This window comes from Hyperolius riggenbachi, chromosome 4 (assembly GCF_040937935.1).
Source record: "Hyperolius riggenbachi isolate aHypRig1 chromosome 4, aHypRig1.pri, whole genome shotgun sequence".
In the NCBI taxonomy this organism is placed as follows: domain Eukaryota; kingdom Metazoa; phylum Chordata; class Amphibia; order Anura; family Hyperoliidae; genus Hyperolius; species Hyperolius riggenbachi.
Window position 1 is genome coordinate 6,303,545 of NC_090649.1, and position 12,208 is coordinate 6,315,752.

The following is a 12,208-nucleotide window of genomic DNA, read 5'->3' on the forward strand; positions in this document are numbered from 1 at the left end:
CTAATTCTATGGAGGAGGGGGAGGCAGACAATCAGGGCCCAGTGACAGAAGTTTGTGGCACTAGCCCTGAAGCTTTTGGCCTAATGACGCCACTGGTGTAGATACTGATTCCTATAGTGCTCCTTTCTGCTTGCTGCTTCGTAGATTGTGGTCCAGAATTCTGGAAAATCTATGTGCAGGGTGGGGCTGAGGGGGGCAACTGCCACTTTTTTTTAGAATTGCTAATTTAAAATAACTAATAAATAAAATTATTGTTATTTACTAAAAAAGGACTCAGAGAAATGTGAGGGAGGCTTTTATTGACTGTTTTCACAAACAGAAAAAAACAATTTAGCCCAGATTGGAAAGTGATTATCTACTTCCTGCCCTCAGCAGCCAGCTTCCTCTGCAGCACTGTCATGCCTCAGATGGGTCAGAGGGGTCAGATGGGTCAGAAGGGTCAGAGGGGTCAGATAGTTCACCTGTAATGACAAAAGAGACAGTGTGAGATTCATCACATGTATGAAATAACTATTCTTTATTCTTTCACGGTACTCAGAAAGCACAAAGTTTTGTAAAATAATACCTTTCAATGGCTAACTGATAGACTGGTAGAGTTAAATGATGCAAGCTTTCGGGGATCTAGTCCCCTTCTTCAGGCATATTTACAGATGTTAGCACAAGGTTTCTGGGATCTAGTCCCATAGATCAGGCATATTTCCACTGAGGCGCTACACTTGCTATTGCCGAAATTCTGTTTTGTCCCCACTTTTATTGCCTGATGAAGCAGGCTGTGCCTGCGAAACGCGTTGCACTGTTTTTGGGGTACCGTATAATAAATGTATTGATTTATATGAAGACAGGATCTCGTGTCTGCTTTTGGGAGGCAAGCCCACCACTTCCTCCAAGCAATTTTTAAAAATGTTATTGACTTTTATCCTGCTGGCGCCTCTGTTCTACATACAAATATTTGCAGATGTTAGCTGAAGTAAAACACTGATACAGGTTAATAGTTACTATTTATACCTACATCAGTGTTCTACTTCAGCCAACATCTGGAAATATGCCTGAATAGGGGACTAGATCCCAGAACGCTTGCATCATTTAACTCTATCAGTTAGCCATTAAAAGGTATTACTTATACAAAACTTTTGGTGAGGGCTGAGGCGCTATTCGTGACCTTGAGACTATACTGTGTACTCCTATCTGTTTATTGCCTGAGGAAGCGGGAACATACCCATGAAACGCGTTGCACTGTTTGTTTTGGAGTATATTAAGAAACCTGTTGTCATAAAACTGACGGTATCTTGTCTGCTTCGGGGAGGCGAGTCCACCACCACCTCCTGAGGGATTTTAAGCCTTTTAGAACCTGTTATCCTGCTGGCGCCTCTGTCCACTCTTACACTCTGGCAGATATGATCATTATGATCTGCTGGATATTGATGCCACAAATCGATTAATGTATGGGCACTTGAAGACTAACAGATCTTTGTTTGCCTATCATAAATGTCTGAACTATCAGAGGAGAATGCGGAAAGCTCAGCTGGAATAAGCAGCAGTCCGGAGCTTTCTAGGAAGGATCGGTGAGATCTTTAGGACTTTCACTTGACACAAATGTTATGCTAATTTTACAGACTTTTTAGCTTGGCTATGAACCAATCAAATGCCGCAGGAGCTTCATGGGACCGCCCACTTCCAGGCTGCATAAATCTGCATAATATCTGCATAAATCTGCATAATATCTGAAGAATTAGCATCACATTGACCCTCCCCATCCATCTGTGGCTTTTTAGAAGGAAGAGATGAGCAGCCGTGTGTATGATGGACGTTCACCGGAAATGTCCCAACATGTTTCTAAGTGGACAAGTGACAGATAAACATCCCGAAGGCAATCTGACTGGAGGGAACCCACACAATGACAGGGGATGGGAATCTGACTGGGGAAAACCCACAGAATGACAGGGGGAAGGCAATCTGACTGGGGGAAGCCCACACAATGACAGGGGGGAGGCAATCTGACTGGAGGGAACCCACACAATGACAGGGGGTGGCAATCTGACTGGGGGAAACCCACACAATGACAGGGGGAAGGCAATCTGACTGGGGGAAGCCCACACAACGACAGGGGATGGCAATCTGACTGGAGGGAACCCACACAATGACAGGGGGAAGGCAATCTGACTGGGGGAAGCCCACACAATGACAGGGGATGGCAATCTGACTGGAGGGAACCCACACAATGACAGGGGGGAGGCAATCTGACTGGAGGAAGCCCACACAATGACAGGGGGTGGCAATCTGACTGGAGGAAACCCACACAATGACAGGGGGAGTCAATCTGACTGGAGGAAACCCACACAATGACAGGGGAGGCAATCTGACTGGAGGAAACCCACACAATGATAGGGGGAGGCAATCTGACTGGAGGAAGCCCACACAATGACAGGGGGGAGGCAATCTGACTGGAGGAAGCCCACACAATGACAGGGGGGAGGCAATCTGACTGGAGGGAACCCACACAATGACAGGGGATGGCAATCTGACTGGAGGAAGCCCACACAATGACAGGGGGAGGCAATCTGACTGGAGGAAACCCACACAATGACAGGGGGGAGGCAATCTGACTGGAGGAAGCCCACACAATGACAGGGGGGAGGCAATCGGACTGGAGGGAACCCACACATTGACAGGGGGGGGGGGCAATCTGACTGGAGGAAACCCACACAATGACAGGGGATGGCAATCTGACTGGGGGAAACCCACACAATGACAGGGGGAGACAATCTGACTGGAGGAAGCCCACAGAATGACAGGGGGAGGCAATCTGACTGGAGGAAACCCACACAATGACAGGGGGGAGGCAATCTGACTGGAGGAAGCCCACACAATGACAGGGGGAGGCAATCTGACTGGAGGAAACCCACACAATGACAGGGGGGAGGCAATCTGACTGGAGGAAACGCACACAATGACAGGGGATGGCAATCTGACTGGGGGAAACCCACACAATGACAGGGGGGAGGCAATCTGACTGGAGGAAACTCACGCAATGATGGGGGGATGGCAATCTGACTGGAGGAAACCCACACAATGACAGGGGGGAGGCAATCTGACTGGAAGAAACCCACACAATGATAGGAGGAAGGCAATCTGACTGGAGGAAACCCACACAATGACAGGGGAAGGCAATCTGACTGGAGGAAACTCACGCAATGATGGGGGGATGGCAATCTGACTGGAGGAGACCCACACAATGACAGGGGATGGCAATCTGACTGGGGGAAACCCACACAATGACAGGGGATGGCAATCTGACTGGGGGAAACCCACACAATGACAGGGGGGAGGCAATCTGACTGGGGGAAACCCACACAATGACAGGGGGAGGCAATCTGACTGGAGGAAACCCACACAATGACAGGGGGAAGCAATCTGACTGGAGGAAACCCACACAATGACAGGGGGAGGCAATCTGACTGGAGGAAACCCACACAATCACAATGGGAAGGCAATCTGACTGGAGGAAACCCACACAATGACAGGGGGGAGGCAATCTGACTGGAGGAAACCCACACAATGACAGGGGGAGGCAATCTGACTGGAGGAAACCCACACAATCACAATGGGAAGGCAATCTGACTGGAGGAAACCCACACAATGACAGGGGGGAGGCAATCTGACTGGAGGGAACCCACACAATGACAGGAAGGAGGCAATCTGACTGGGGGAAGCCCACACAATGACAGGGGGGAGGCAATCTGACTGCGGGCAACCCACACAATGACAGGGGGAGGCAATCTGACTGGAGGAAACCCACACAATCACAATGGGAAGGCAATCTGACTGGAGGGAACCCACAAAATGACAGGGAGGAGGCAATCTGACTGGAGGGAACCCACACAATGTCAGAGGGAAGGCAATCTGACTGGGGGAAACCCACACAATGACAGGGGGAGGCAATCTGACTGGAGGGAACCCACACAATGACAGGGGGGAGGCAATCTGACTGGAGGAAACCCACACAATGACAGGGGGGAGGCAATCTGACTGGAGGAAACCCACACAATCACAATGGGAGGCAATCTGACTGGAGGAAACCCATACAATGACAGGGGGAAGCAATCTGACTGGAGGAAACTCACACAATGACAGGGGGAGGCAATCTGACTGGAGGAAACCCACACAATCACAATGGGAAGGCAATCTGACTGGAGGAAACCCACACAATGACAGGGGGGAGGCAATCTGACTGGAGGGAACCCACACAATCACAATGGGAAGGCAATCTGACTGGAGGAAACCCACACAATGACAGGGGGGAGGCAATCTGACTGGAGGGAACCCACACAATGACAGGGAGGAGGCAATCTGACTGCGGGAAACCCACACAATGACAGGGGGGAGGCAATCTGACTGGAGGAAACCCACACAATGACAGGGGGAGGCAATCTGACTGGGGGAAACCCACACAATGACAGGGGGAGGCAATCTGACTGGAGGAAACCCACACAATGACAGGGGGGAGGCAATCTGACTGGAGGAAACCCACACAATGACAGGGGATGGCAATCTGACTGGAGGAAACCCACACAATGACAGGGGGGAGGCAATCTGACTGGAGGAAACCCACACAATGACAGGGGGGAGGCAATCTGACTGGGGGAAACCCACACAATGACAGGGGGAGGCAACCTGACTTGAGGAAACCCACACAATGACAGGGGGAGGCAATCTGACTGGAGGAAACCCACACAATGACAGGGGATGGCAATCTGACTGGAGGAAACCCACACAATGACAGGGGGGAGGCAATCTGACTGGAGGAAACCCACACAATGACAGGGGAAGGCAATCTGACTGGAGGAAACCCACACAATCACAATGGGAAGGCAATCTGACTGGAGGAAACCCACACAATGACAGGGGGGAGGCAATCTGACTGGAGGAAACCCACACAATGACAGGGGGGAGGCAATCTGACTGGGGGAAACCCACACAATGACAGGGGGGAGGCAATCTGACTGGAGGAAACCCACACAATGACAGGGGGGAGGCAATCTGACTGGAGGAAACCCACACAATGATGGGGGGATGGCAATCTGACTGGAGGAGACCCACACAATGACAGGGGGAGGCAATCTGACTGGAGGAAACCCACACAATGACAGGGGGAGCCAATCTGACTGGAGGAAGCCCACACAATGACAGGGGGGAGGCAATCTGACTGGGGGAAGCCCACACAATGACAGGGGATGGCAATCTGACTGGAGGGAACCCACACAATGACAGGGGGGAGGCAATCTGACTGGAGGAAGCCCACACAATGACAGGGGGTGGCAATCTGACTGGAGGAAACCCACACAATGACAGGGGGAGTCAATCTGACTGGAGGAAACCCACACAATGACAGGGGAGGCAATCTGACTGGAGGAAACCCACACAATGATAGGGGGAGGCAATCTGACTGGAGGAAGCCCACACAATGACAGGGGGGAGGCAATCTGACTGGAGGAAGCCCACACAATGACAGGGGGGAGGCAATCTGACTGGAGGGAACCCACACAATGACAGGGGATGGCAATCTGACTGGAGGAAGCCCACACAATGACAGGGGGAGGCAATCTGACTGGAGGAAACCCACACAATGACAGGGGGGAGGCAATCTGACTGGAGGAAGCCCACACAATGACAGGGGGGAGGCAATCGGACTGGAGGGAACCCACACAATGACAGGGGGGGGGGCAATCTGAGTGGAGGAAACCCACACAATGACAGGGGATGGCAATCTGACTGGGGGAAACCCACACAATGACAGGGGGAGACAATCTGACTGGAGGAAGCCCACAGAATGACAGGGGGAGGCAATCTGACTGGAGGAAACCCACACAATGACAGGGGGGAGGCAATCTGACTGGAGGAAGCCCACACAATGACAGGGGGAGGCAATCTGACTGGAGGAAACCCACACAATGACAGGGGGGAGGCAATCTGACTGGAGGAAACGCACACAATGACAGGGGATGGCAATCTGACTGGGGGAAACCCACACAATGACAGGGGGGAGGCAATCTGACTGGAGGAAACTCACGCAATGATGGGGGGATGGCAATCTGACTGGAGGAAACCCACACAATGACAGGGGGGAGGCAATCTGACTGGAAGAAACCCACACAATGATAGGAGGAAGGCAATCTGACTGGAGGAAACCCACACAATGACAGGGGAAGGCAATCTGACTGGAGGAAACTCACGCAATGATGGGGGGATGGCAATCTGACTGGAGGAGACCCACACAATGACAGGGGATGGCAATCTGACTGGGGGAAACCCACACAATGACAGGGGATGGCAATCTGACTGGGGGAAACCCACACAATGACAGGGGGGAGGCAATCTGACTGGGGGAAACCCACACAATGACAGGGGGAGGCAATCTGACTGGAGGAAACCCACACAATGACAGGGGGAAGCAATCTGACTGGAGGAAACCCACACAATGACAGGGGGAGGCAATCTGACTGGAGGAAACCCACACAATCACAATGGGAAGGCAATCTGACTGGAGGAAACCCACACAATGACAGGGGGGAGGCAATCTGACTGGAGGAAACCCACACAATGACAGGGGGAGGCAATCTGACTGGAGGAAACCCACACAATCACAATGGGAAGGCAATCTGACTGGAGGAAACCCACACAATGACAGGGGGGAGGCAATCTGACTGGAGGGAACCCACACAATGACAGGAAGGAGGCAATCTGACTGGGGGAAGCCCACACAATGACAGGGGGGAGGCAATCTGACTGCGGGCAACCCACACAATGACAGGGGGAGGCAATCTGACTGGAGGAAACCCGCACAATCACAATGGGAAGGCAATCTGACTGGAGGGAACCCACAAAATGACAGGGAGGAGGCAATCTGACTGGAGGGAACCCACACAATGTCAGAGGGAAGGCAATCTGACTGGGGGAAACCCACACAATGACAGGGGGAGGCAATCTGACTGGAGGGAACCCACACAATGACAGGGGGGAGGCAATCTGACTGGAGGAAACCCACACAATGACAGGGGGGAGGCAATCTGACTGGAGGAAACCCACACAATCACAATGGGAGGCAATCTGACTGGAGGAAACCCATACAATGACAGGGGGAAGCAATCTGACTGGAGGAAACTCACACAATGACAGGGGGAGGCAATCTGACTGGAGGAAACCCACACAATCACAATGGGAAGGCAATCTGACTGGAGGAAACCCACACAATGACAGGGGGGAGGCAATCTGACTGGAGGGAACCCACACAATCACAATGGGAAGGCAATCTGACTGGAGGAAACCCACACAATGACAGGGGGGAGGCAATCTGACTGGAGGGAACCCACACAATGACAGGGAGGAGGCAATCTGACTGCGGGAAACCCACACAATGACAGGGGGGAGGCAATCTGACTGGAGGAAACCCACACAATGACAGGGGGAGGCAATCTGACTGGGGGAAACCCACACAATGACAGGGGGAGGCAATCTGACTGGAGGAAACCCACACAATGACAGGGGGGAGGCAATCTGACTGGAGGAAACCCACACAATGACAGGGGATGGCAATCTGACTGGAGGAAACCCACACAATGACAGGGGGGAGGCAATCTGACTGGAGGAAACCCACACAATGACAGGGGGGAGGCAATCTGACTGGGGGAAACCCACACAATGACAGGGGGAGGCAACCTGACTTGAGGAAACCCACACAATGACAGGGGGAGGCAATCTGACTGGAGGAAACCCACACAATGACAGGGGATGGCAATCTGACTGGAGGAAACCCACACAATGACAGGGGGGAGGCAATCTGACTGGAGGAAACCCACACAATGACAGGGGAAGGCAATCTGACTGGAGGAAACCCACACAATCACAATGGGAAGGCAATCTGACTGGAGGAAACCCACACAATGACAGGGGGGAGGCAATCTGACTGGAGGAAACCCACACAATGACAGGGGGGAGTCAATCTGACTGGAGGAAACCCACACAATGACAGGGGGGAGGCAATCTGACTGGGGGAAACCCACACAATGACAGGGGGGAGGCAATCTGACTGGAGGAAACCCACACAATGACAGGGGGGAGGCAATCTGACTGGAGGAAACCCACACAATGATGGGGGGATGGCAATCTGACTGGAGGAGACCCACACAATGACAGGGGGAGGCAATCTGACTGGGGGAAACCCACACAATGACAGGGGGGAGGCAATCTGACTGGAGGAAACCCACACAATGACAGGGGGGAGGCAATCTGACTGGAGGAAACCCACACAATGACAGGGGATGGCAATCTGACTGGAGGAAACCCACACAATGACAGGGGATGGCAATCTGACTGGAGGGAACCCACACAATGACAGGGGATGGCAACCTGACTGGAGGAAGCCCACACAATGACAGGGGATGGCAATCTGACTGGGGGAAGCCCACACAATCACAATGGGAAGGCAATCTGACTGGGGGAAACCCACACAATGACAGGGGGAGGCAATCTGACTGGGGGAAGCCCACACAATGACAATGGGAAGGCAATCTGACTGGAGGAAGCCCACACAATGACAGGGGGAGGCAATCTGACTGGGGGAAACCCACACAATGACAGGGGATGGCAATCTGACTGGGGGAAGCCCACACAATCACAATGGGAAGGCAATCTGACTGGAGGAAGCCCACACAATGACAGGGGGAGGCAATCTGACTGGGGGAAACCCACAGAATCACAATGGGAAGGCAATCTGACTGGGGGAAACCCACACAATGACAGGGGGAATATTATGTAAAGGCAAGCAGCTAGGCACATTGCCTCTCCCCAACATCGTCTCCAGGCTATGGTAGGACATGCGAAGGAAGCTATGTACACACATGCAATAACAGACCCCCGTGTAGTGTCCATTGGCTGCTGTCACTTACCAATAGGCTCTTTACATTGCATGTTACAGAGGTCCTGGCAGCATTTCTTAGCCCCATCACAGTCCTGGTCCGAGAGGCACTCAGCGCGGATGTTATATACACACATATCCGAAGGTTTGGGACACATTCCGGGCTTTTTCCCTGAAACAAAAAAACAGAAGCATCACTCCCAGCTGTACAGAGAGAGAGAGAGAGAATACACACCCAGCCCCATCCTACAGGAAAGGTCAATTCATTTGTTTACTTTTCTTCACCCTCTGATATTATGTAGCTTTTCCCAGTCTGACCATTCTGTTGTCTTAAAAGAGAATCTGTTCTGTCCGTTTTGTCTGATTTACAATAAAAAACATATCAATCAAGTCACTGTGATCTCCTGGGTCCCTATTTGTAGATTCCGCCACCCCCCGCCGTGATCCTGGCTTTTAATCACCAGTTTTAAGTAGTATTCACAAACAAAAAACAAAAACATGGCCGCCAACCAGGAAGTTATGTATGTGTACATATAGATATACATATACTGTGTATATATATATATATATATATATATATATATATATATATATATATATATACACTGTATCAGCTGGCTGCCATGGCAGAGAGCTAATTTGCAAACACAGAATGTTAACCCTATGTCTGCTTCTATGAAAGCAGGAAGTAGACACACTGCAGATTTATTGCAGGATTTATATCAGCTGTAACAAAGAATGTTTTTTCTGTAAATGTTATTATGCTGTTGCTTATCTTTTAGAGAGGAAGTTCTGAGTTCAGGTCCACAATAGCCTCTTTTCTCCCTGCACCATATCCTACACACCGGCGTACCTACCGGGGATGCGACCCCATCAGCCGCAGGGGGGCCCGGGGCCGCTCTAGGGCCCGCTCACTGTGCGCGGGGGAGCGCCGCCGCCGCCCGATTCTGGACCCCACACAAGGTGCTCAACTGGCCGCAGCGTCTAATAGACGCTGCGCCAGTTTATTCCCCGCAGCCCCGCTCCAGCAGCCTGCATATTCCTCCGGCAGGCCGAGCAGGGCTACGGCAAGATGGCTGCCGAAGAAGCCCTGCACTGGAGACTATTTGTGTCCAGTACAGGGCTTCGGCACCCATCTTGCCGTAGCCCTGCACTCTGCCTGTCAGCACGGGAGATGTGTGCTGTAGAGACAGGGGCGTAACTAGAAATCACTGGGCCCCCCTGCGAATATTTGGATGGGCCCCCCCCCCCCCCCCATAGGTGCCAAATAATCGTAATGGGGCAGCGTTTCACTGTAAATTAATTGTAAAGTGGGCAGCATTTTACCAGACAATCGTAATGTGGGCCAGAAAATCGTAATGTGGGCAGAGTTCACCAGAAAATCGTAATGTGGGCCTTTAGAAAATCATAATGTGGGCAGAGTTCATCAGAAAATCGTAATGTGGGCACCAGTCACCAGAAAATTGTAACGTGGACAGCATTCACCAGACAATCGTAATGTGGGCAGCGTTCACCAGAAAATCATAATGTGGGCAGAGTTCACCAGAAAATCATAATGTGGGCAGAGTTCACCAGAAAATCGTAACGTGAGCAGCAGTCACCAGAAAATTGTAACGTGGACAGCATTCACCAGACAATCGTAATGTGGGCAGCGTTCACCAGAATAGCGTAATGTGGGACAGAAAATCGTAATGTGGGCAGCAGTCACCAGAAAATCGCCATGTGGGCAGCAGTCACCAGAAAATCGCAATGTGGGCATCAGTCACCAGAAAATCCTAATGTGGGCAGCAGTCACCAGAAAATCGCAATGTGGGCAGCAGTCACCAGAAAATCCTAATGTGGGCAGCATACACCAGAAAATCGTAATGTGGGCAGCAGGGGCGTAACTAGAAATCACTGGGCCCCCCTGCGAATATTTGGATGCCCCCCCCCCATAGGTGCCAAATAATCGTAATGGGGCAGCGTTTCACTGTAAATTAATTGTAAAGTGGGCACCATTTTACCAGACAATCGTAATGTGGGCCAGAAAATCGTAATGTGGGCAGAGTTCACCAGAAAATCGTAATGTGGGCCTTTAGAAAATCATAATGTGGGCAGAGTTCATCAGAAAATCGTAATGTGGGCACCAGTCACCAGAAAATTGTAACGTGGACAGCATTCACCAGACAATCGTAATGTGGGCAGCGTTCACCAGAAAATCATAATGTGGGCAGAGTTCACCAGAAAATCATAATGTGGGCAGAGTTCACCAGAAAATCGTAACGTGAGCAGCAGTCACCAGAAAATTGTAACGTGGACAGCATTCACCAGACAATCGTAATGTGGGCAGCGTTCACCAGAATAGCGTAATGTGGGACAGAAAATCGTAATGTGGGCAGAGTTCACCAGAAAATCGTAATGTGGGCCTTTAGAAAATCATAATGTGGGCAGAGTTCATCAGAAAATCGTAATGTGGGCACCAGTCACCAGAAAATTGTAACGTGGACAGCATTCACCAGACAATCGTAATGTGGGCAGCGTTCACCAGAAAATCATAATGTGGGCAGAGTTCACCAGAAAATCATAATGTGGGCAGAGTTCACCAGAAAATCGTAACGTGAGCAGCAGTCACCAGAAAATTGTAACGTGGACAGCATTCACCAGACAATCGTAATGTGGGCAGCGTTCACCAGAATAGCGTAATGTGGGACAGAAAATCGTAATGTGGGCAGCAGTCACCAGAAAATCGCCATGTGGGCAGCAGTCACCAGAAAATCGCAATGTGGGCATCAGTCACCAGAAAATCCTAATGTGGGCAGCAGTCACCAGAAAATCGCAATGTGGGCAGCAGTCACCAGAAAATCCTAATGTGGGCAGCATACACCAGAAAATCGTAATGTGGGCAGCAGGGGCGTAACTAGAAATCACTGGGCCCCCCTGCGAATATTTGGATGCCCCCCCCCCCATAGGTGCCAAATAATCGTAATGGGGCAGCGTTTCACTGTAAATTAATTGTAAAGTGGGCACCATTTTACCAGACAATCGTAATGTGGGCCAGAAAATCGTAATGTGGGCAGAGTTCACCAGAAAATCGTAATGTGGGCCTTTAGAAAATCATAATGTGGGCAGAGTTCATCAGAAAATCGTAATGTGGGCACCAGTCACCAGAAAATTGTAACGTGGACAGCATTCACCAGACAATCGTAATGTGGGCAGCGTTCACCAGAAAATCATAATGTGGGCAGAGTTCACCAGAAAATCATAATGTGGGCAGAGTTCACCAGAAAATCGTAACGTGAGCAGCAGTCACCAGAAAAT

At 50.9% G+C, this 12,208-nt stretch overlaps 1 protein-coding gene across 1 annotated transcript in view; it reads right to left on the minus strand.

Annotated features, from left to right (window-relative positions):
• Positions 1 to 282: 282 nt before the first annotated feature.
• Positions 283 to 12,208, minus strand: part of LOC137570298 (WAP four-disulfide core domain protein 12-like) — a 42,979-nt gene continuing 31,053 nt past the window's right edge. The window contains exons 2-3 of the mRNA XM_068278930.1: positions 8,943 to 9,083; positions 283 to 461 (exon numbers count right to left, since the gene is read on the minus strand). Coding sequence (XP_068135031.1) covers positions 397 to 461; positions 8,943 to 9,083 — 206 coding nt within the window. The 3' untranslated portion in view covers positions 283 to 396. The remainder of the gene's footprint in view (positions 462 to 8,942; positions 9,084 to 12,208) is intronic.